This window comes from Hypanus sabinus, chromosome 6, assembly GCF_030144855.1.
Source record: "Hypanus sabinus isolate sHypSab1 chromosome 6, sHypSab1.hap1, whole genome shotgun sequence".
Taxonomy (NCBI): Eukaryota; Metazoa; Chordata; class Chondrichthyes; order Myliobatiformes; family Dasyatidae; genus Hypanus; species Hypanus sabinus.
Window position 1 is genome coordinate 99028217 of NC_082711.1, and position 26193 is coordinate 99054409.

At 43.6% G+C, this 26193-nt stretch overlaps 2 protein-coding genes across 5 annotated transcripts in view; both read right to left on the reverse strand.

The window, feature by feature from the left end:
- snx13 (sorting nexin 13) overlaps positions 1 to 26193 on the reverse strand; it is a 193164-nt gene that overhangs the window by 127236 nt on the left and 39735 nt on the right. The window contains exon 1 of one of the 4 annotated variants that reach the window (XM_059972667.1): positions 199 to 221. The exons of the other annotated variants lie outside the window; for them this stretch is intronic. The gene's annotated coding sequence lies outside the window, so the exon portion shown is untranslated. Of the gene's footprint in view, positions 1 to 198; positions 222 to 26193 lie in introns of those variants that run through there. 4 annotated transcript variants of the gene reach the window in all.
- LOC132395042 (ATP synthase subunit g, mitochondrial-like) lies at positions 21455 to 25030 on the reverse strand. Its single transcript, XM_059971358.1, has one exon. The coding sequence runs from the start codon at positions 23938 to 23940 to the stop codon at positions 23641 to 23643; it is 300 nt and encodes a 99-aa protein (XP_059827341.1). The 5' UTR covers positions 23941 to 25030; the 3' UTR covers positions 21455 to 23640.

Consider the following 26193-nt stretch of genomic DNA (forward strand, 5'->3'; position numbering starts at 1 on the left):
AAAGGAGCATGTGAAAGGCCTTGCCCCGATGAAGGCAACAATTATAACTAAGCAACACAGTGGTTTAATTATTGGAGTACATATGCTTCTTAAGTGTTTTATATGCATATAAAGATAAAATATATATTATCTTCTAAGTCAAACGTTTGATTAACTGACACTAAATATTACTGGATGTACTTGTTCTGACTTACGTACAAATCCAACTTAAAGACGGACTCAGGAACGGAACTCGTACGTAACCCGGGGGCTGCCTGTATGTATTAGTTATTATTGATGTGTTCTCATGATGGTTTGAAGTGTTTCCTTATAGAAAGAATGATGCAGTTACAAGTAGCAAAATATTTGTTAAAGGAAATAATCCCTCAACTTGGGATCCTCTGGAAACTATCTAGCAACAATCGTACCCATTTCACTAGTAACATAATTAAAGAAGCATGCAAAGACATACAGGTGAATCAACATTCCGATTCTCAGTCAGTAGGTCTACTGCAGGGATGGCCAACCTATGGCACATGTGCCAAAAGCAGCACACTGGATGATTAGAAATGGCGCATTGCACTCGTGATAATAATTTAAAAAAAGCCTGCTCATGCAAGAGGTATTAACCAAAAACTGATTTGTAAAGAAAAAAAATCTATAACAGGAATTCAAGTGGCTTAGAGCTAGAAATGGGTTTTACTGAGAATAAATCTAAAACTTAGCAATTATTTTTAGCGATGTTATTATTTTGTGCACATTTTTTGGCGAATGTTAACTTCTTTTACATTAATCTGTTTACAATTTTTTTTAAAATGTTCAATGAGTCAAACTAGGAAACAAAGACTTTTGTTCTGCAGTCATTCCATAACTGTTCAATACACGTCTGATACTTGTTTGATCCTGTGGTACCAGGCACCTGCACCAGTCGTGCACCGCAGGTTTTTGCTAGTCAGTTTACAATTGACACTTGTGCGCTACGTAGTTGTGCTTTGTTTGTCCTTTGTGAACATTTGCAGTTTTGTACTATTTTTTGAAAATTAAGCCTTGTTTTTACATTCAGTTACCCATCACAGTGCAAAAGCAGAAAGTGATAGTAAACGTGAATTCAATGAACAGAGGGAAAATGAATTCTTATTTACAGCGGGTTCGTCAGGAAAACCATTGTGCATTGTTTGTGAAGACACTTTCTCACATAATAGAAGACATGATCTTAATAGACAGTATAAAACACAACATCAGACTGAAATAGAAGGAAAACTGAAGCTAGTGCTCGGGTCTGAGATATGGAAAGAATATATGATTAAGGAAAAGGAAGAAATCAAAAGAAAATATATTTGTTAAAAGTCTCATTAAGTAATGTTAATCTTGTTTTTATATTAAATTAATATATCATGTAAAAATACTAAATATGTCTATACTAACATATTTTTTACAAGAATTGAATGGGGGTACAAGAGCTGTATGGCGCATCTGAACTTGTGCGTGAAAAAACTGATGCATGGAATGTAAAAGGTCAGCCATCCCTGGTCTAGTGGAAAGGAGGAATGGCGCAATTTATGAATAAACAGCAAAATGTGTGAGGAGAGTGGACTAAAGTGAAAACAGGTGCTGTCTTTGGTTCTGATGAATATTTGAGTCACTGCTAATAGAAACATTTGTTTGTCCCTACACAGAATCATAAGAGGACAACCCTTGTGCATGCCATCAGATGTGCTATTGGAAGTTAAGTAGGTAGACATACATAACCTGGACTATTGTTCAGCCCAACTATTGTTTTGCCCAATAAAGCAGCATTACCAGTTGTCGTCAACAGGTAAAGGAAGCCCAGAAACCATTAGAAGGCACTAAGTGCCACAACATTAAACCTGGAGATTACATGATGGTGTATACATTTAAAAGAAAGTATTTTTTGGAACCTCTATTTAAAGGACTATTTTGAGTATTGCTGGTAATACAGCCATCAAGAGAAAAGACGTCATAGACTCACACTTCTCACTGTTAAAATATGACTACTGAACAAAATATATAAAACCACTGAGAGTCCTAATGAGAGTGATTGGATTAGCTCTCATCTTTTCTTTGACAGATGTAAATGACTACAAACACTTCCTTACAAATGACATACGAATATGCAAACTGGACCAATAACATAAACTACTGGGTTTGTATGGATGTCCAGGCACTTAAGGAAATGGGTGTGCCTTTTCTTACCTATGTCCTTTCATGAAACAGTAATAAACTGTTACTTTAATTGGCCCAAGCTCTCTGCCCTGGATGTGTTAGGTACAATTATGCTAGGACTTAGAAAACATAAACCCCTTCCTTCCTTAATCCATAGAGCTAAAATGTAATTGGGGGCAAATGGGAATATAAATTTGGAAACAAGTGTTTTGGAGGATGAGATATACATCTGTAAGATAATACTAAGACTAATGTCAGATAATACTAATCCCAGAGTGAAATGACTCACTGTGGTCCCCGGGGAAGGTAACACTTGCCTATGATACTGGTGAAGCAGCATGGAAACTGATTGACATGGCATCAGCATTGGAAAAGTTAACCAATTAAACCGCTCTTGATCAAACCTGACAAACAATATCTAAATTTTTGGCAAAACTGGTGGCTATCTGTACAGCAGCACTGCAAAAATTGAATGGCTTTGAACTTCATTTTATCCAAAAGAGGGAAGTGTGCCCTGATTGGACGAGAACGTTGCAATTACATGCCAGATGAATCCAAAGACATACTGCAACTTACTTTGCAGATCATATCTGAGATCACAACAAAAAGCTTAAGGAAGTGGGAAATCAGTTTCCCAATTATAACACTCCAACTATCCTACATATCAGCATAATCATTGATATAATAGCTATTATTCTTTTGTGATTTATGCATAGTAAAATAGGACTAAGAAGGAAAGTATATTAAAAATGTGTCCCTATTGGTTTAGTCTAGAAAAAGAGAATTTTGCTCAACGAAAAGATCTGAGACTGTAAGAATGTGTGAGGAACATTCAGGACATAAGAATGTTTGAAATAATTTTGATTACTATACTCATGCCTTAACAAACGTGTTCTGATGATTATATTGTCATGAAATGACAAAGAGGGGGGAATGTAGCAACACATCTGTAACCCTGAAGTCTTTATGAATTACCGTAAATTCCGGACTACAGAGCGCACCTGATTAAAAGCCGCACGCTGTAGCGGTGTGCTACATGCAGCGCTAAAATTTCGACACGGAGTCGGTAACTGCAGTCGAAGGAAAAAACTTTATTCGAAATCCTCAGCCTCACTTTTAAGCCTCCCTCAACCTGCCCCCAGTGGCGCAGAGGCTCCAAAGCTCTGTGCTCGCAAACCCCCGTAGGCTATCTAATTGTGAGCTGGTTCGGATGTGCCAGGAAATGGGTCGCCACAGAAATCCCCCCCCCCCCCCCAGAACCGGCGATACACCCCCCAATGTCCACAGTCTGGGCCGGAACCTGCTTGGGAGGTCAGCCTCTGCGCCGAGGTGCCGGAAACTCGGCCGGTTGCGCCAGGTCCACATGGGCCGGTTTGAGGCAGTCCACTGTGAAAACCTCCTCTTTCCCCCCAACGTCCAGCACGAACGTGGACCCGTTGTTCCGGAGCACGATAAACAGCCCCTCGTATGGCCGCTGCAACGGTAGCCGATGCCCGCACCTTCGTACAAACACAAACTTACAGTTCTGCAGGTCTTTGGGTACACAGGTCGGGTTCCGCCCATGCTGTGAAGTGGGTATGGGGGGCAGGTTACCTAGCTTCTCGCGTAGTCTGCCCAGGACTGCTGCTGGATCTTCCTCTTGCCCCCGTGGGGCTGGTAGGAACTCCACGGGGACGACCAGGGGCGCACCGTATACCAACTCGGCCGACGAGGCGTGCAGGTCGTCCTTGGGCGCTGTGCGGATGCCGAGTAGGACCCAGGGAAGCTTGTCCGCCCAGTTGGCTCCTCGCAGGCGGGCCATGAGGGCCGACTTCAGGTGACGGTGGAAACGCTCCACTAGCCCGTTCGACTGTGGGTGGTAGGCAGTTGTGTGGTGCAGCTGAGTCCCCAAAAGGCTGGCCATAGCTGACCACAGGCTGGAGGTGAACTGGGCGCCTCTGTCGGAGGTAATGTGGGCCGGTACACCAAAGCGAGATATCCAGGTGGTGATCAGGGCTCGGAGGTGGTGTCGGTGAGCAGGACCGCCTCTGGCCATCTTGTGAACCGGTCCATGATAGTCAGGAGGTGCCGCGCTCCGCGCGACACTGGCAGGGGGCCCACGATATCCACATGAATGTGGTCGAAACGCCGGAGGGCGGGATGGAATTGCTGCAGTGGGGCTTTGGTGTGCCGCTGCACCTTGGCCGTCTGGCAGTGCATGCACGTTTTGGCCCATTCACTGACCTGTTTGCGGAGTCCGTGCCAAACGAACCTACTGGGATGCGCCAAGTTAGGAATGGAGTCGAAAACACGGCGCCGCCAAGCTGACGGGACGGGGCTGGCCGGTGGCGACGTCACAAAGTAGGGTCCTCTCACCCGGGCCTACGGGGAGGTCCTGGAACTGCAAACCGGAGACTGCGGTTCTGTAACTCGGAATCTCCTCATCTGCCTGCTGTGCCTCTGCCAGTGCCTCAAAGTCTACCCCTTGAGAAAGGGCATGAACGGTAGGGCGAGAGAGTGCATCTGCCACGACATTGTCCTTACCCGAGACATGCCGGACATCCGTCGTGTATTCAGAGATGTAGGACAGGTGGCGTTGCTGGCGGGACGACCAGGGGTCGGACGCTTTCGTAAACGCAAAGGTAAGCGGTTTGTGGTCCATGAACGCGGTGAAGGGCCGACCTTCTAGGAAGTACCTGAAATGCCGGATTGCCAGGTAGAGCGCCAACAGTTCCCGGTCGAAAGCACTGTACTTGAGCTCGGGTGGCCGCAGGTGTCTGCTGAAAAACGCCAGGGGTTGCTAGCGACCTGCGATGAGTTGCTCCAGCACCCCACCAATTGCCGTGTTAGATGCGTCCACTGTGAGGGCGGTAGGGGCGTCCATTCTGGGATATACTAGCATTGCGGCGTTCACCAAAGCTTCCTTCGTTTGAACGAAAGCGGCGGCGGACTCCTCGTCCCAGGTAATGTCCTTGCTCGGACCCGACATCAGGGCGAACAGGGGGCGCATGATCCGGGCAGCTGAAGGGAGGAAGCGGTGGTAGAAATTGACCATACCTACGAATTCCTGAAGGCCTTTGATCGTGGTGGGTCGGGGGAAGTGGCGGACCGCATCTACCTTAGCGGGCAGAGGGGTTGCCCCGTCTTTAGTAATCCTGTGGCCCAGGAAGTCAATGGTATCTAGTCCGAACTGGCATTTGGCGGGGGTGACTGTAAGATCATACTCACTCAGTCGGGCGCAGAGTTGATGGAGGTGGGACAGATGCTCCTGACGACTGCTGCTGGCTATGAGGATGTCACCCAAATAGATGAACGCGAAGACCAGGTCCCGTCCCACCGCGTCCATTAACCGCTGGAACATCTGTGCGGCATTCTTCAGACCGAAAGGCATGCGGAGGAACTCGAAAAGGCCAAACAGGGTGATGAGAGCCGTTTTGGGGACGTTGTCAGGATGCATCGGGATTTGATGGTACCCTCGGACGAGGTCTACCTTGGAGAAGATCCGTGCGCCGTGCAGGTTTGCTGCAAAGTTCTGAATGTGCGGCACAGGGTAGCGGTCCGGTGTAGTAGCCTCGTTCAGCCTGCGGTAGTAGCCGCATGGTCTCCAGCCTCCCGTCGCTTTGGGCACCATGTGCAGGGGGAAGGCCCATGGGCTGTCGGACCGCCGGATGATCCCCAATTCCTCCATCCTCTGGAACTCCTCCTTCGCCAGTCGGAGCTTGTCCGGGGGAAGCCGCCGAGCGCGGGCGTGGAGGGGTGGTCCCTGGGTCGGGATGTGGTGCTGTACGCCGTGTCGGGGCATGGCCGCTGTGAACTGCGGTGCCAGAACCGATGGGAAATCCGCCAGGACCCTGGTGAAGTCGTTGTCGGACAGCGTGATGGAGCCGAGGTGAGGGGCTGGCAACTGGGCTGCACCCAGGGAGAACGTCTGAAAGGTCTCGGCGTGTACCAGTCTCTTCCTGGGCAGGTCGACCAGTAGGCTGCGAGCCCGCAAAAAATCCGCACCCAGAAGCGGTTGGGCTACGGCGGCCAGTGTAAAGTCCCACGTGAACTAGCTGGAGCCGAACTGTAGCTGCACCTGACGGGTGCCATAGGTCCTTACAGTGCTGCCGTTCACGGCCCTCAGGGGGGGACCCGGTGCCCTGCTGCGGGTGTCATAACTCGTCGGAGGTAAAACGCTGATCTCGGCACCAGTGTCGACCAAAAACCGGCGTCCTGACCTTCTGTCCCACACGCACAGGAGGCTATCCCGATGGCCAGCCGCCGTAGCCATCAGCGGCGGCTGACCCTGGCATTTCCCGGGAACTTGCAGGGCGGGCGACAACGCTGGTGGTAGAAGCACCAGTGTTCATTGGGCCGGGGGTTGGCGGGCTCTGCGGCCGGGCCTGTACTGGTTTGCTGCTGGGAGCGTGGCTGGGAGATCTGTGCGATGGACGCCCCGCTCACCTTTTTGGCGTTCCACAGCAAGTCCGACCGGGCTGCCACCTTCCGGGGGTCACTGAAATCCGCGTCGGATAGCAGCAGGCGTATGTCCTCGGGCAGCTGCTCCAGGAATGCCTGCTCAAACATGAGGCAGGGTGTGTGTCCGTCGGCAAGAGACAACATCTCATTCATTAAAGCCGAAGGAGGTCTGTTGCCCAAGCCATCCAGGTGCAGTAAACGGGCAGCCCGCTTGCGCCGTGAGAGTCCGAAAGTCCTGAGGAGCAGGGCTTTGAATTCCGTGTACTTGCCGTCTGCCAACTGTACGAACTCCGCGACCTGGGCCACTGTGTCCTGGTCGATGGAGCTCACCACGTAGTAGTAGCGGGTGTCTTCTGAGGTGATCTGGCGAACGTGGAATTGGGCTTCGGCTTGCTGGAACCATAGGTTCGGTCGCTGTGTCCAGAAACCCAGCAGTTTCAACGAAACCGCATGAACAGAGGCGGCGTCGGTCATTTCTGGTCCAAAAATCGTTTGGACCGTCGGGGTCACCAATTGTAGCGGTGTGCTACACGCAGCGCTAAAATTACGACACAGAGTCGGTAACTGCAGTCGAAGGAAAAAAACTTTATTCAAAATCCTCAGCCTCACTTTTAAGCCTCCCTCAACCTGCCCCCCGTGGCGCAGAGGCTCCAAAGCTCTGTGCTCGCAAACCCCCGTAGGCTATCTAATTGTGAGCCGGTTCAGATGTGCCAGGAAATGGGTCGCCACAACGCTCTAATTTTAGAAACAAAATCAATTTTGTACTTGTACAGGCCGCACCAGATTTTAAGCCGCAGGTGTCCCACGTTGTAATATGAGATATTTACACAGAAAGATATTACACGTGAGGATTTTTTAACTTCTAATTAAATCCGTATAGTAACATAAACAAATACATATTCCAAATGCTTTTTTTCGAACAGTGCCTGTAACACAGCTACTTTTAAATATACATACGTATTGGTAACACACAAATTATGTTGCGTATACTTTTTTACTGAACAGTGCACGAACAACATTCCAATATCTCCTAACGACTGGTAAAAAAAATATATATACTGCAGCCTACCAGGAAAAGTTATTGATCGCCTTCTTCATCTTCCTCCTGTGCACTAAAACTATCAAAGTCCTCTTCTTCAGTGTCCGAATTGAACAACCTCAGGATCTCGTCACTCACTTCAGTCTCTTCGTTGTCGCTCTCACTTGAGCGCACGCGGTCCTCTTCATCACGCAGCAGTCCAGCCTTTCGAAACCCGCTGGTGATGGTGGATGTTGTGACACGGCTCCACGCATTTAGGATCCACTGGCAGACTTGAGTTAAAGATGCTCTTCGCATGCGGCCTGTTTTGGTAAAGGATTTCTCGCCGCTCGTCATCCAAGCCTCCCACTCAACGCGCAGCGCCACTTTAAATGCCCAGTTCACGCTGATGTCCAGTGGCTGCAAATACTTCGTGGTGCCCCCAGGAACCACAGCTGGAATTGAGTTTGTACTCTTGATGGCAGCTTTCACTGAATCTGTTATATGGGCCCTCATACTGTCCATAACGAGCAATGCTTTTTTTCTGTGAAAAAATCCCCCTGGTCGCTTGGCGTAGCACTCTCTCAGCCAATCCTTCATTAGACTCTCCATCATCCAACCTTTTTTATTGACTTTCACCATGATTTATTTTGGGAATTTTTCCTTTGGCATTGTCAGCCGCTTAAAAATCGCCATTGGTGGAAGCTTTAGTCCGGATGCTGTGCAGCTCAGAACACAAGTAAAATGCGTTCTCTCATGGCCACTTGTTTTCAGTGTAATGGACGAGTCACTTTTTTTATTAACAGTCCAAGTGAGAGGCAGGTCAAACGTCAAAGGTACTGCATCCATATTTATGATATCATCTGGCTCGATGGAATTCTCTGCTATCTTTGTTTGAGTGAATGTGCGGAAGTTAGCAAGTTTTTCCTCATGGTCGGGAGGGAGCTGCTGACACAGAGTTGTGCGTACCCTGACCTTTTCGTCTCATAAATCTAAAACACCACGATGGCCCACCTCTAAAATCTTCGATTTTCATTTTGGTGGCGATTGTTTTAGCCTTCAGTCTGATCTGCACGGTGGAAACACCGCGGCCGCCTGCTCTCTGTGTGTTAACCCAGTCTTCAAGAAAGTTTTCAAGATCGGGCCATCTGCTATGATTACCTCTGAAAGCTTTTGTCGTCTTTTTGCATTGACTCAGTTCTTCACGCTGGCGTCTCCACCGTCTCACCATCAATTCATTAATGCCAAGATTATGTGCAGCAGCTCGATTTCCTTCTTCAACCGCCAGATTGATCGCCTTTAACTTAAAAGCTGCATCATATGCTTTTCTTCGAGTGTTTTCCATGTTGATGAGGGTGAGTACAAATGACTGATTTACAATAATTTAACTGTGAAAGTGCGCTTGATTTATCGTACAATTTCATTGGACCTCTGTGAACTACTCATCAATTTTATTGGTCTACTGTTACGAGGCAAAATGTTTTTGGCAGCATGAAAAAAAAACATGCATTAGCCGCACCGTAGTATAGGCCGCAGTGTTCTAAGCGTGGGAAAAAGTAGCGGCTTATAGTCCGGAATTTACGATAGTAACTTCTGTAAAATGCAACTGAACAAGATGGAACCTATGAAAATCTCATGGTGCTTTGCTGGTTTGAATGGGAAGCTTACAAGACTGTGTTTTATGGGAAGAAGCCATTTTTTAATGACAGGAGTCTTGTTTTATGGCTGAGGGGGGATGTTTTGACAACAGAGACAACAGGATAGAGCTTCTAAAGAACAAATGTGAAAATGAGATAGGGATAAAGATAATAGAGGAATGCAATGCTACAGAATGGAGCAGCCTATTACTGTTCTCTTGGAAAAAAATATAGAACTGCTTTGGTTGAAAGAAGAACGAAACTATTTTCCAGATGATACTTGGCTGGAAAATATAGCTTCTCTTACAAGTAAAATAATAAATGCACAAAAATTGTGATTCACCCTGAATCTGTTGTCTTTTGTTACTTTATATCAAAAGACCTGGCTGAATGATACACAATAGTGGTCAGGAAAAATGTCACAGCAGTACTCAGTCAGCATAGAAACATGTCTAGTGAGGACTTATGGGTGGAATTGAGGAATAACAAATGTATGACCACGTTAATGGGGCTATATTATACACCACACAACAGTCCGTTGGATTTAGAAGAACAAATTTGTAGACAGATTGCAGACTACTGTAATACTGAGTTATGACTAGTTATGATACTAAGTGATCTTAGTAAGGTAAGGAAAGCAAATACAATATTAGCATTCATGAGAGGATTAGAATATAAAAGCAAGAATGTAATGTTGAGATATTATAAGCAATTGGTCAGACCATGCTTGGAGCATTGTGAGCAGTTTTGGCCCCTAAGTAAGACAGGCATTGGAGAGTGCCCAGATCATTCATGAGAATAATCCTGGAAATTAAAGGGTTAATCGCTGAGAAGTGTTTGAAGGCTCTGGACCTGTACTTGCTGGAGTTTAGAATAATGAGAGGATCTTTATGCCCAGATAGAATGGAGTCTAGGACCAGAGGGCACAGCCTCAGAATACAAGGATGTTCTTTTAGAATAGAGATAGAGGAATTTCCTTAGCCAGAGGTTAGTAAATCTGTAGAATTCATTGCAACAGATGGGTGTAGAATCCAAGTCATTGGGTATATTTAAAGCAGAGACCGATAGGATCCTGATTAGTAAAGGATTCAAAGGTCACAGGGAGAAGGCAGGGCAATGGGATTGAGGGGTAAAATAAATCACCCTTAATGGAATAACAGAGTAGGTGTGATGTAACAAATGGCCTAATTCTGCTCCTATGTCAGTCTTGTGTTCCAAGAGAAATGAATGCATCTCCATTTTCTTGAAATTATTTTAACAAATTTTGACTTTTATAATGAAAACAACAATTTATAAATTTTAGGTTAGGCTTAAATGCACAATGGCAGCTAATTATACTCATAAATTCAAGTGAACTTTGGAAACCTGTTATCATATAAAGCTTGACTGAAACCTCATCAGTAATACAGAAATACAGGTTTAAACTGCAGAAAACTGGCAAAATTTATAACCAGTATCATAGAGTAGTAGAAAAAAAATCAAAGGTTTATGCAGCAAAGTCTCTTATTTCGGCACATTACTTATGGAACGCCACCACTGAGACAACTAAAGAAACTGGAAACGTGAAGCACTACAGGTCATTGCCTTGGTCATGTGTTACTTGCCACTCATCAGCCTATGTCCACTACCTGGGGTTTTGCTGCATCCACTGTTTCATTTCTGATAAGATGCAATAAAATTTAACATTGCGCAATCAAACATCTTCTGAATGTTCCTGAACAGTTGAAGTTGGTTGGGCAGAGGTCACTTCCATTAATAAAAACCAAGCGATATTCTAGGGCCAATAATTGACCCTCAACAATCGCAACCATTTTTCTTCAAAGAACAAACACAGTCATTGGAGTGTTTTCTCCCCTTCTGCTGATAGATTTCAATTTTATCAGGGCATCTTGCTGTCACACTCAGTCAAAGGTATCTTGATACCAAGGGTAATGGCCCTCACCTCATCTTTGGAATGTAGGTCTTCAGTTCATATCTGGACTAAGACCATAATGAGGTACAGATTCCGGTAAAAATCTAAGCAGAAAGTTGTTCATTAAGTTATCTCCAGTAAGTGTACCCATTAGAGCTTAGTTGGAGATTGTTAATTGTCCTGTGATTAGGCTAGGGTTAAATAGGTGGGCTGATGGGCAGTGCAGCACAGTGGACTGGAAGGCTCTGTTCCACGCTGTAGCTCGAAATAAAATAGATTAAAATAAATTATGCAGTAGACAATAAATTTATTCACTTTGCTGATGACCAGAGGTAGACTGTTTGGCCATAAATCAACTGGATTACATTTGGCTTTGTACAGACAAAGCCAGTTTTCCAGTCAGATTTGATGCTGGTGTCATAATTGTAATGAGCAATTTGACTTGTACTGGAGAACTATAACGTCAACCTGTCCTGTGACCTACCGGTACGTTATTTGCAATGCTTTCAGCCATTTCTTGATAAACAGGTATTAAAATTCAAGTATATTAAACAGCACTAATTGGCTTTAGGGTGCATTTATTCACATGGGATAATAAAATTGTGACATTAAGTGAGTTCTAAGTAAACAAAGGATAGAAATGGATTTCAGCTATTCCTGGATAAAAGATGTTTGAGACAAAAAGAGAATAAAATGAGGGAAGTGGCAGTGCTAACCAATCAGTTGCAATGCTGCAATTAGAATTTCCTGGAAAGATCGTGCATAGAAATCTGCCTGTATTAGAGGGTATGAATTATCAGGAGAGGTCAGGCAAACTTGAGCTGCTTTCTTTGGAATATTGGAGGTTAACCAAACATCTGATAGATGTTTATAAAGTTATAGAGGCATGAAGCAGTGCTGCTGGGACACAAGTCAGGAGCTGATCAACCCTTGTTCGAGGGTATATAATGTTGAAATATCTGATGTCCCCAGGTAACATCACTGATGACGTGTTCCAGCACATCCTAGGATGCATCGCAGCATCAAGAACATGAGAATATGCATTTAAAGTGAGAGGAAATGTTTAAAGGAGATGTGTGGGACAAGATATAGAGAGTAGTAAATAAATTTAGAGATACAGCATGGTAACAGGCCTTTCTGGTCCTACAAGCTGGTGCCACCCTATTACATCTATGTGATAAATGTCATAAATCCATGCGAGTGTTGGAGGAAACCCATGTGGTCACAGGAAGAACATGCAAACAGCAGTGAGAACTGATCCCCAGTCACTGGCACTGTAAAGCTATGTGCTAGCCAATACACTGCGATGCCACCCAAGCACAGGCTGCTAGTAGTACTGATCGAAGCAGATATAATAATGGCTTTTAAGTGGTTATTAGACACGAATATGCAGAGAATGAAACAACATGGATCATGCACAGGCAGAAGAGATTTGGTCTAACCTAGTATAGTGCTTGTTGCAGACATTGTGGATGGAAGGGTTTATTCTTGTGCTATACTGTTCGATGTTCTGTATGGATATGTGGTTGAAAGAATGTTTTCATTGATAGGATTTTAACAACCTTGGGTACTGGAATGAAAGTGACTGGTAAAAGAACGAAAAGTAACATGATCTATTAAAAAAAAGATTTTAAAACTAACATTTAAAATGTATTACCAGGGATAGTAGTTGAGTAATATCCTGACTGGTTGCATCAGAGCCTGAAAGGAAACACCAATGCCCAAGAATGGAAAAGCCTACAAAAGTGGTGGATATAGCCCAGTACATCAGAGGAAAAGCCCTCCCCACCAATGAGCACATCCATAAGGGAGCTGCCACAAGAAAGTAGCATCCTTCATTAAGGATACCCATCATCCAAGCCATGCTCCCTTCTCGATGCTGCACTGGAAAAAAGGTACAGAAGCCTTAGGTCCCACAACACTGGGTTCAGGAACAGTTATTACCCTTCAACTACCAGGCTACTGAACTAGCGTGGATAACTTCACTCACCTCAACAGTGAACTCAATCCACAACCTATGGCCTCACTTTCAAGGACTCTATAACTCATGCTGTCACTATTATTTATCAACTAATTCCTTATGAGTAGTAGTATTTTTGTATTTACACAGCTTTTCTTTAGCACGTTGGTTGTCTGTTTGTATGTAGTTTTTTATAGATTCTATTGTATTTTTTCTACTGTGAATGCCTTCAAGAAAATTAATCATTGGATGGTACATGGTCACATATTAATTTTGACAATAAGTTTTCCTCGAACTTCCAGGCAGATTCAATGTTTAAAGTGAAGCAGGACAAGTATTTGAAAGGTGTATCAGATGATGAGAGGCATTGATTGTGTGGATAGTCAGAGACTAAGTTTTTTACTCAGAGTGCTGGGTGTGTGGAATGGGCTGCCGGCAATGGTGGTGAAGGAGGATACGATAGGGTCTTTTAAGAGACTTTTGCATAGGTACATGGAGCTTAGAAAAATAGAGGGGTATAGGTAAGCCTAGTAATTTCTAACGTAGGAACATGTTTGGCAGAAACTTGTGGGCTGAAGGGCCTGTATTGTGCTGTAGGTTTTCTATGTTTCTATAAAAGAAATTTCAAGGTAACAGTAAATAAAAGGGAGTGAAACCAGCTGAATTGCTCTTAAATAGAGTCCATGGTATAATACCTGCTATTACACAGAGAAAAATCATATAGGATTCTTTGATAGTACATTATCAGAAAGCCAATATAGATAATCCATTTGGACTTCTGATTGAACCCAGTTGCTAATGTTTTAGCCTCATCTTTGGTACCCGTGTTTGGCCCTATCATTGTTGAGGATGGATATGTTCTTGAAGTCTCTTCTTCCCATTACATGTTTCTTATACACTCCCACTTAGAAAAGGCCAGAAATTGAGTAGCATAACAACCATTGACAGTATAGATAAGTGATCGGGATATTGGTAGATTGCTTAAAATCAAGACTGAACTGATGATTTCAGAGTAATACCAAGTATGAATAATCTCATCATAAATCATGCTTGTTCTGATGATTGTAAGTAAGTTATCAATCAAGGAACACACCAGTAACTTCTGGCATTCAGTTGGAAATATAATTGACACCTATACTGGTAGGAAGATGTTGAGAGTCCTAATCATTTGTAAACCCCATCTGGAGATGAATCCATGTCATGGCTGTTGAAATCTATCATGCAAGTAGCTGTGTTAGGCAGTGCTTGTAGACTTGCTGGTCCCACTGCATTCTGGAAGGAAAGCCCTCTCCTTCTGAGGAATAGGCATCCTGTCTAGCCACACCTGAGGTGAAGAGGACCCCAGCCAGGATAAACCCAAGCAAAGTTGTGGAGCCGGACAACATACTACTCAGGTGCTGAGGGATTGTACAGCCCAGCTAACAGAGGTCCTTAATGAACATCTTCAGTATCTTTTTGCAACAGTCCGCTGCCCCTGCAGGGTTCAATTAAGTCACCATTATTCTGATGCCCAAGAGATGTGATCTAAATAATTACTACAGTGGATCATACAAAATCCCAACTTCCAGCTATATTGGATACTTTCTTGTTCACCTACCATTCAAACCAGTGCACTAGTGATGCCACAGCCTCAGCTCTCCACTCAGTCATTTCCACCTCGAAAACCATGCCTCACAAGCACGATCATCACTCTTGGGTGGGTAAACTGTTTTTGGTGCAATTCAACATCACTCTTTGTAACATGATCTTGGACTTAATGGCAGAAAGACCAGTCAGCCCCAGTTGGCAACTCCATCACACTGAGCTGCCCCCAGCTGCTGACTCATGACTGCACTGTCAAATCCAGCTCAAACCACATCATCAAGCTCACTGATAACAGTGGTTGGCCTCATCAGCAACAATGAGCTGGAATACACAGAGGAAATATGGAAATTGCAAGACTTCAGTATGCAAGACACTGAAGAGGATAGTAAAAAAAAAACGCAACAATCACTGGGGGTCCCCCTTCCCCTATTTGTGACCTATACCGGGAGCAAAAGGCCAGAAGCATTGTGTTGGATTCCTACCACCCATCCCACAATCCCTTTGACCCACTACCAGAAGGGAAGTGGTACTGGAGCATCGGTATGAGAAATGCCAGACTGGGTAGCAGCTTCTTCCCTTAGGCTTCGAGACTAATGAATACCTGCCACCATTGAGGTCTCATCACAAGGACTGAACACTGTTTACTGTACTGCACACTACATGCACTTTAAATAATATTTATCAACTTAATTTGGTTGTACAATCAGATGACATTAATCTGGAACTTATTTGAGACTTGGAATCCACCAATTTACATGCAGTTCATACATTAGCTGGTAACAGTGGGTTGTATCAGATGAAAGATTAGTCACATGCACATTGAAACAGAAAAACAATGAAATGCATCATTTACATCAAATCAGAGAGGATTATACTGGGCAGCCCAGCAGCCACAATTCAGATGCCAACATAGCATGCCCAGAATTCACTTAACCCTAAGCATACATCTTTGGAATGTGGGAGGAAACAAATGCTCCTAGAGGAGAACCATGTGGTCATGGGCAGAATGAACAAACTCATTACAGACATTAATTAAACCTCGGCTTAATAACTGGCGCTGTAAAGCATGCTGCTAACCACTACGCTACTGTGCCTCCCCAACCCCCTCCCCACAAGAGATATGAAGTAATCACGTGGAGGTACATTTAGATCACATGGAGTCCAGGGAGGGCTGCCTCATTGGATATGCATTTGAATAGATAAGAAGCAGAGGTTTTGGTGGGAGGTTGGTCCTCAGACTAGAACCAACGTTGTTGGTCCACTGCTGTTTGTCAACTCCATCACTGATATGGATAAGAATGTAAAGGCATGGTTGGAAAGTTTGCAAATGACACCAAAATAGATGGTAGAGTGGACACTGAAGGAGGTTGTCATCTTGATCAGCTTAATAAGGAATGACAAACGGAGTTTAATTCAGTTAAATGTGAGATACTGTCTTTTGCAAAGTAGGATGTTCAGTGAACAGCAGAACACTGAGGAATGCTGTAAATGGAGGAACAGAGTACAAGTACATGGTTCCCTGAAAATGGAGATGTAGGTAGACAAGCGGTGAAAAAGATGACACTATACTTCAGATATGTTCACTCTACAACCTCAAAAAATTACAAGGATATTTCCAAGACTTGAAGGACTGAATTATAGAGAGATTGAAGAAGTTCAGACTCAAATCCTTGGAGTGTAAGAGACCTGAGAGGTCCATAGAGAAGTACAAAATAATGAGAAACACAGATAAGGGAAATCAGCCAGTCTTTTTCCAGGGTTGGGGAATCAAGATCTAGAGGGCACTGGTTTAAAATGGGGAGGGGGTGGAAAGTAATTTAAAATAGGAAATTGAAGGGCATTTTTTTTTTGTATCTGTGTGGAATGAACAACCAGAGGAAGTGGTTAAGGCAGGTACAATAACAACAACTTTTTAAAAACATAGTGGGACTCTTCATACAAGAGTTATACAACACAAAAACAGACTCTTCATCCCACCTGCTCATGTTGACCATGATGTCCCATCCAAGCCAATTCCATTTGTTAACATTTGGCTCATAACCTTCTGAACCCTTCAAATTCAAGGTTACTTCACAAACAAAAACTGGGTATTAAGTTGATGCACAGCCATGGAACTATTGCTTGAAATGGTGATGGGAGCAAGTTCAGACATAACATGTTAAAGGTGGTTAGATAAATGTTTAAAAATATTTTAAACAAGTCATGAGGGAAATTAAATAAGTTGGATATCCATGGTCAAGCGCAATGATGCTAAATGTTCTGACAAAATGAAAGGAATCATCTCAATACTTGACAAGCTTACAACCAAAGACCTAGCTACAGGAGATCTATATGATTAAAATCTTGCCTGCCATCCTCTGTTGCAATCATACACTTCACCCAGCTTTACCTTCAGCTGAGATCTAATAGCATAATGCAGGTTTCTGTACAAAAGAGGCTTTTTGATGGACAGGCTGCTATTTTACTACCGAGGTTCAAATGTGGAGGGATGTCACAAATTGTAAATAATGGGATATAATCAGGCAGTGCACTATCTTGAAATGTTCTTAGTATGCTGTCATAGCAACAAGTGATAGCAACATATTATGCCATGGCATTTACCAACAAAAATTGAAAGGTCAGGGTAGATTAGGTACTGAGGGGCCAATGTACAAGTAGACTACAGCTCAAAATATTTCATCACAAAGTTTCAGATTAAATTCAGCATCTGCCATTCATCTGCATCAGGCTATAATTTGCTGCAATTAGTATCAAATATGTAATATTTAATCTCCATCAAAAAGTGCAGTTGTTTAAAAAAATATCTTGTAAAAGTGGATGCTGCACTTTGCTCTCAATAAAATCCCAATAACTTCCTTCACAAAGTTAAAACATTTACATTAATCCTAGAAGTTTACATTTTCGTCATGTACTCCTATGCATCTGGAACAGCATATATTTAATACGCCCTGCCATCTTTGTGTCGCAACAGGAGCCAACAGGTAGACTGGTGTGCCTTTGGGCTGTTTAAGGGTGTTTACTTACAATATTTTGAGAATGTATGGCTCAGCTGAAGCTAAGTATGTGAACTTTCAGGTGCTTTAACATGCTGCAACAAAACAACATTCCTTCCTGTTCCCATTGAAAAGAAGATTAAAACACTCAAACACAAGAGATTCTGCAGAGATGCTGGAAATACAGAGCAACAAACAAAATGCTGGAGGAACTCAGCAGTCCAGGCAGCAGCTACAGAAATGAATGAACAGCATTTTGAGGCGAGACAGTTCTGGTGGGGGGAGGGGGGGAAGAAAGAGGGCGGGGAGAGACGGAGGACCAACTAGAAGGAGATCAGTGAAGCCAGGAAAGGGCTTGAAAACAAGAAATTTGACCGGTGATGACAGTGAGCCATGAGCAGGTGATAGGCAGAGAAGAGATAAAAAGCCAGAGTAGGGAACAGATGAAGAAGGAAGGGGAAAAGATATTGACCAGCCACATCAGGAGCACCGTATACAAGAGATGACACCAACAGATTCACATTTGAAGTGTTGCCTCACCTGGAAGGACTGGTTGGAGTCCTGAACAGAGTTTAAAGGCAGAGATAAATTGGCAAGTGCAGCATTTCTCTCACTTGCAGGGATATGTGTCAGGTGGGAAGTTACTGGGGAAGGGCAAATGGACACGGGAATCACAGATGGAATGGTCTCTGCGAAAAGTGGAGAGTGTGGGGGAGATAAAGATGTATATGGTGGTAGGATCCCATTGAAGATGGCAGAAGTTGCAGAGAATGATGTGCTGGATGTGGAGGCTCATGGGGTGGTAGGTGAGGACAAGAAGAATCTATCCCTGTTAGGGTGGTAGAAAGATGGGGTGAACGTGGATGTCCAGGAAATAGAGGTGATATGGGTGAGGGCAGCATCAATGGTGGAGGAAGGGAAATCCCATTCTTTGGATGAGAACATTTCTGATGTCCTAGAAAGGAAAATCTCACCCTAGGAACATGTGCAGCAGAGACAAAGGAACTAAGAAAAAGGAATAGCATTTTTATAGGGGACAGAGTAGGAAGGGGTATTGTCAAGATAACAGTGGGAAGCAGTAGGTTTATAAATGATGTCGGTAAATTGTTTCTCTACAGAGATAAAGAAAGGGAAGGGATGTGTCAGAACTGGACCAAGTGAACTTAAGGGCAGGGTGACAGTTGGAGGCAAAGGTAATGAAATTGCTGAGCGAGCTTAGCATGGGTGCATGAAGCAGCACCAATATTCATTACCTCTTAAAAAAAGGTCACTGTTTTTAATTCATGCTGAATCATCAATTTCCCTACACGTGGTTATTTGAGAAGAATCCTTTGTAAATTCCAAAACTGACAGATTTGAAAGCTGAACTAAAAATGCAATTGATGTCATTGACAATTCCATGAATTTAACTTGATTGACTTAGAATAGGCAATCAAATCAAGAAAATTACAGCAAACAAGACCTAGTTTATCCATCTCCTTGTATCGTTCTTAATCTTTTTCCCCCTCATCCCTTTCAATTTAATGACATCTTTCCCATTGCAGGGTGAGCAGAAATGTATAGTGTATTCCACATGCAGCCTTGCCATCCTGTTGCACAGATGTAATGTGATGTCACAACTCCTGCATTCAATATCCTCATCACTGAAGGCATCATGCCAAACACTTCACCACACTGTGTATGTCACCACCTTCAAGGAATTATTTGCATTGCACCCCCCCCCCAAGTGTTACATTCTACAACGCTCCCAAGGGCCTGCAATTTACAGTGCAAGCCCTACCAAATGCTACACATTGTATTTATCTAGATTAAACTCAACATCCTATTTCTGGCTCACTGGCCTGGTTGATCAATCAAATCTTAGATCCCCTACTTCAGTGTCCATTGCATCAGCAACTTTGGAATCAAGCTTACCAATCATGCAACCCACATTCTCATCTAAATCGTCAATATAAATGAACAGTGAACCCAGCATCAATTCCCGTGACACAACACTGGCCTCTCACTTTTAAAAGCCTCTCATTTGCTGGATATCAGATTTGAAAAAATTCCTGCCTAATTACCATTAGTATAGCCAGAGGTCCCAACACATTAGACCACTGTTAAGGCTGATTTATACTTGTGCATATGGGCTACGCCGCAGCCTACGCAATAACCCTGATTTTCACTTCCGCATAGCTCTACGTCGTAGCAAGCTTGCGTTGGTGTGCACCAACACACTAGTTGACGGTGGGGTTTCTATGCCAATGTGTTGAGTTTCTTCGTGAGAGACATGGACGAGGAAATGCATTTCAAACATTTTCACATGGCAGCAGGTAGATTTGATGATATGGTTCATCTATTTCGCATCGGTGTACAGACATGGCGGAGAAGAAGCAACCGGAAATGCATAGGAGGAAATGTGATGCTACCAAGCGGCCCAATCAAAATTGTCGTGGTCTGCGTCACCGCGACATGCAAGTTACTTTCTTGGGAAGGTGCATGGCACCCTACAGCGTAGGTGCAACACACAAGTATAAATCAGTCTTCACACTAAGATAAAGAATGACTACCATTCTGGGCCCAGACCACATTTCAGGAAATCTGATCAGTTTGCTGTCCTTCTCCTATCTGCATACAGGCAAAGGCTAAACAGAAAAGTTCCAGAGATTAGGACAACAAAGAGATGGTCACGGGAGGCAAAGAGAGGTTATGAGATTGCTTCGTGTCAGTGGACTACAGTTTGTTCAAGGACTCATCTGTGGATACAGTATAGATGTCACAGATTTTATAAAAAACTACAGACAAGTGTGTCAAATCATTCAGAGTATTCCCCAGTCAAAAGACCTGAATGAACCACGATACCTGCAATCTGCTGAGGGCCAGATCAGAGGTCCGGGTATGAACTCCAGAAAGCATCTCCTGGATGAAGTGACAATTCTTGACTAAACTTAAATCAATGAATGATGTGACTGTTGTGGTAGGGCTTAAGTGCCTTTTGTAAAGCGAAATTAATAGAGGGGTGACAACGGGGCTTCGCTTCCAGATTAGTTCAAAGCTTTATATACATGATTTTACTGCCAAAGCATGAAGGAACCAACAAAAATTCCCACAGACCAGATGACCCTGTGATTTTATTCTCTGAGGCTGGTGTGCAAGCATCCTTCTGCAGGGTGAACCCACGGAAAGCATCTAGCCCAAATTGAATACCTCGCCAAGAACTAAAGACCTGTGCTGATCAACTAGATGCGATGTTTACTGAGATCGTTAACCTCCTGCTTCGGTTGTCTAAGGTAAACACCTACTTCAAGCAGGCTTCAATTACACCAGTACCTAAGCACATGGGTAACCTGTCTCAATGACCATCGTACTGTTGCACTTAAATCCACAGTGATGAAGTGTTTTGAGAGGTTGATGATGAAATGTAACAACTTCTGCCTGAGAAGAGACTTTAAATGCCTCCAATTTGCCTACCAGGTCCACAGCAGGTGCCAGCTCATTGGCTCTTCGCTCAGCACTGGAACATCTGGACAGTTAACATGCATACATCAGGATGCTCTTTATTGACCACTGCTCAGCATTCAATATCAACCCCACAAAACTAATCAATACACTCCTAGACATTGGCCTCAGTACTTTATTGTGCAATTGGATCCTCAATTTCCTCACTTGTAGAGTCCAGTCAGTTTGGATTGGTAACATCTCCACCATAACCTCAATCAGCACAGGTACATCACAAGGCTGTGCGTTTACCCCCCCCCCCCCCCCCGTCCCCCACTCTATACTTACAGCTGTGTGGCTGAACACAGCTCCAATGCCATATACAAGTTTGCTGACTACACTACTGTCGTAGGACGAATCAAAGGTGGTGATGTATCAACAGATAGGAGGGAGATTGTAAATCTGGCTTGAGTGGTGCCACAACAACAACCTCTTACTCAATATGTCAGCAAGACCAAGCAACTATAAATTCCTCAGTGTTATCGTTTTAGTGGACCTGTCTTACCCCCAGCAATTATGTAAGTGCAATTATGAAGAAAGCATGGCAGCACTTCTACTTCCTTAGGAGTTTGCAAATAATCAACATGATATCTAAAACTTCTATAGATGTGTGGTGGAGAGAATATCAACTGCTGCAACACAGCCTGGTATGGAAGCACCAATGCCTTTGAATGGAAAATCCTACAGAAAATAATGGATACTGTCCAGTCCATCACAAGTAAAACCCTCCTCACCGCTCAGCAGATCTACACGGAGTGTAATCATAGGAAAGCAGCATCCATAATCAGGGATCCCCACCTCCTAGAACATGCTCTCCTTTCATTGCTCCCATCAGGAAGGTGGTACAGGAGCCTGAGGACGTACACCTCCAGGCTCAGAAACAATTGCTACCCCTTCAACCATCGGGTTCTTGAACCAAAGGAGATAACTTCACTTGCTCCATCACTAAAATGTACCCATAATCTGTGTACTCATTTTCAAGGGCTCATCTCATTTTCTCAGTATTTATTGCTCATTTATTTATAAATGTTATTTCTTTCTTTTTGTACTTTGCATAGCTTTTTTTTTCTCTTTTGCACATTGGTTTTTATGCCCAGTTGGTGGTCTTCCATTGATTCTATTATGGTATTGGATTTATTGAATATGCCTGCAAGAAAATGAATCTCAGGGTTTTATGTAGTGATATGCATGTACTTTGATAATGTCTTTACTTGAAGCTACCTGCAAAAGCCTCTCCACCACCCCCACCCCCCCTCCACCACCACCCAATCAACTTTTGAAGGTTCCTATCCAAAATCAAAATTAGCCTAGCTTCAATTCAGGACAAACTTGTCCACAATTCTTATCCTTTCCCCTAACTATCTAACAACTAATAGAAATAAGGTTACTGGTCCCGAGGTGCTCCCAGACTAATCCTTTAGTCACCTGCCTTACCTTAATACCCACATCAAATATGTCAAATTTTGCCTCTCCTTCATATTACTTGACAATTTTTTCCTGAATGCACTTAAATTCCTCCCCCTCCATGCCCTTAATACAATGATAGCCCTAGTCTAAATACGAGTTAAAATTCACTTCTACTGCAACCCTACTATTTTCACAGCTACAGTGATGGGCCTACATATTTGCTCCTCTGACAACAGGAGGCCTCAAGTACAATGCCATCTGTAATCACCCCTTTTCTTTCTCAGTTCCCCCATACTGCCTCACTGTACAATTCCATGAATATCCTCTCTAAATAGAACATAGAAGAGAACACAGGAAGAAACCCTTCAATCCATGATATTGTGCCAAACTAATTAAGTTAATAACACCCAATTAAACTAGTTCCTTCTGCACACGGCCCATATCCCTCCAATCATTTCATATTCATGTGATGTTCTCCCTACATAAAATCATAACCCCACCTCCAATTTCTCTTAACTCCTCCCATATTCATCCTGTAGCATCTGTACCCTGGAACACTGAGCTGCAAGTCCTGTCCTTCCTTCAGTCAGATTTCTGTTATGGCTGCAATATCTCAATCTCATCAACCTATTGATGCCGTGTGTTCATCTACCTTGCCTGTCAGATCACCTGCATTGAAATAAATGCAACTTAATCTATCAAGCTTCCCTTGCTCCCTGCGATGCTCCAACCAGACCTGTTTACTGAATTTGCCTGGTTTTGGATCCCATCTCCCTACCACGATAGAGGCTCATACATAAGGATGTTGTTTACCTACTACATCACATTTTTCAATCATCCCATTCAAACTTTTTGTCAAGCTGAATGACCGGGGTCTCTATACTTCCTACTGCAACTAGATACACAAGTTCTATACTGGCAGGCCTCATTGAGGATTATTAACAACATCTCCTTACTTTTTTTTCCAGGTCTTAATAATAGGTTTGTTTATTTTGAAATATTATGTTCATTCACATACAATGGAATGCTTGGTCAAACAGAGGAGCTCAGACTCTATGTCCAATCAGGCTTCCTCGGCCAATGACCTCACTAATGAAAAACCACATCAGAACTTTTGTGTTTCTCAAGGCATCCTTGACAGTTAGTTGTTTGTAAGTCCCAGCCTTGAAAGATGCAGCAAGGCCCTTAAAGCTTTCAACAGCCACAGTGATGTTGGAGGACAGCTCTACCCAAGCATATTTCCAAAAAGTAGCAATACGAGGTCTTGAATACTTAACAACAGCACTGGCAAGCATCGGGGTCCCGGTCACCACCCTCTGCACCATCCACCTCACTGCCTGTGCCATCTTCACAAAGTCACCTCTGACATCTCCTTAATCTCCTTACTTGTCATCAACTCAGATGAACCACGAGCTTGTATACTGAGCTCTCTACTCTCCATATACATGATCGTGTGGCTAAGCACAGCTCCAATGCTTTATAAATTCACCAATGACACCGATATTAAACAAATTACAGGCAAACAAGAGTGAGGTTAATCATCCAGATAAGAGGCGTCGCAACAGCAAACTCTCACTCAACGTCATAAAACTAAGAAAAGCTGGTTGTCAACTTCAGGAAAGGGAAGGGCAATCATGCACCAGTCTACACTGGATAAATCAGCAGCGAAGTCAGTAGCTTTAAATTCCTGAGTATTAACATACAGGATTGACCTATCCTGGGCTTAAGTATACATATGCAATGACATCAAGGTGTGCCAGTATCTTTACTTTCTTAGGAGGTTAAGGAAGTTCAGCTTATCCCAGAAAACTGGCAAATTTCTACAGATGCACTACTGAAAGTATCCCAATTGGTTACATTATAGTCTAGTACAGCAATGGAAATGTACAGGAATGCAATAAGCCACAGAGATTAATAGACTTAGTCCAATACATTACAGGTATATCATAAATACAAGAAATTCTGCAACTGCTGGAAATCCAAAGCAACACACACAAAATGCAGGAGGAGCTCACTAGGTCAGGCAGCTTCTATGGAAGTGAATAAACAGTCCTTCCAGGTGAGGCACACTTCATTTGCAAATCTGCTGGGGTTGTCCATTATGTCTGGCGCTCCTGATGTGGCCTCCTCTACATTGGTGATAGCTGTTGTAAATTGGGGCTGCTTCATTGAGTACCTCTGCTTCATCTGCCAAAAGCAGAACTTCCATTTTTGGTCCGACATGTCAGTCCACTGCCTCCTCTTATGCCAAGATGTGGCCACTCTCAGAGTGGAAGAGCAACACCTTATATTCCATCTAGGTAGCCTCCAACCTGATGGCATGAATATTGATTTCTCCGTCCAGTAGAGAAAAAAATTTCCCTCCCCCTCCCCTCTTCTTCTACTCCCCATTCTGGCCTCTTACCTCTTCTCCCCGCTGATATATCAGAGGGGAGAAATGACTTACATTAAGAATGTCAATTTAATAGTTAAGTTAAAATAAGTAGTATAAAATAACGAAAAAAAAGTGAAGTATTGTTCATGGGTTCAATGTCTATTTAGAAATCGGGAGAGGGGAGAAAGCTGTTCCTGAATCGCTGAGTGTATGCCTCCTTCCCATGTAGCATGTGGCAATGGCTAAAGCAACCAAAGGTAGCAAAGGTTCTGCTTTTCAACTTTCTGCCTAACTCACTTTATTCAATCAGCCGAACCTCATCCTTTCTCCGATACAGATCACTGGTACGAATTTTTACCATGACATCTGCCTGCTTACTCTATACCTTGGGAATGTTCTGAAATGGCTTAGAGTTGCTTGACCTGGCACTCAGGAGGTAACGTGTCATCCTGATATCTCATTTGCAGCCACAGAACCCACTGTTCCCTCTAAATATGGAGCCTACTGCCACAATAGCTGCCTCCAACCTCTCCTGTGCATCAGAGCCGGTCACAGTACCACTGATCTGGCTGCGGCTCCCATTTGTAAGGCTATTCCCCACTCCCTCCCCCACAAAGTGTCCAAAATGATATATTAGTGAGAGAAATGGCCACAGGCAAGTCCCACACACTTTTGGCGGTCGCTCAGCTGCCTGTCATCGGCCTCTCTGATGTAACCACCTCACTAAAGCTCCCACTATGATAATCTCCACATGACAAATGTTCTCACTGCTGAGTGCGGTCAACTAAACACTGCAGCTGGACTTACTTCCCAGAAGTAAAGACACCAGGGACAGTGATAGCCTCTGATCTCTCACATCAGACAAGAGGGGCAGACAACTAACTGCCCTAGAGGCTATTTTAACAACAATAAGACTAAACAGAGATCTTGAAAAGACTTTCCCTTATCTTTCCTTATCAACTGGTCAAGCTCTTCACTGCTCTACAATTGCCTATACTAGCTAATTTAATGTCAAAAGGATACTAAAACTTACTTTTCTTCAAGGGTCTCATTCCCCTCATGTTGTACTTTGAAGCACATCATTCCAAAACAGATACCATTTTTCTTATATTAATCAAGATGTGAAGATAAAGAATTTACATTGGACTGATCTTTAAAAAATCCTTAACTAGAATACTACATTCTATTCTGGTCACTGCAATGCAGGAAGAAAGGTTCTAGAAAG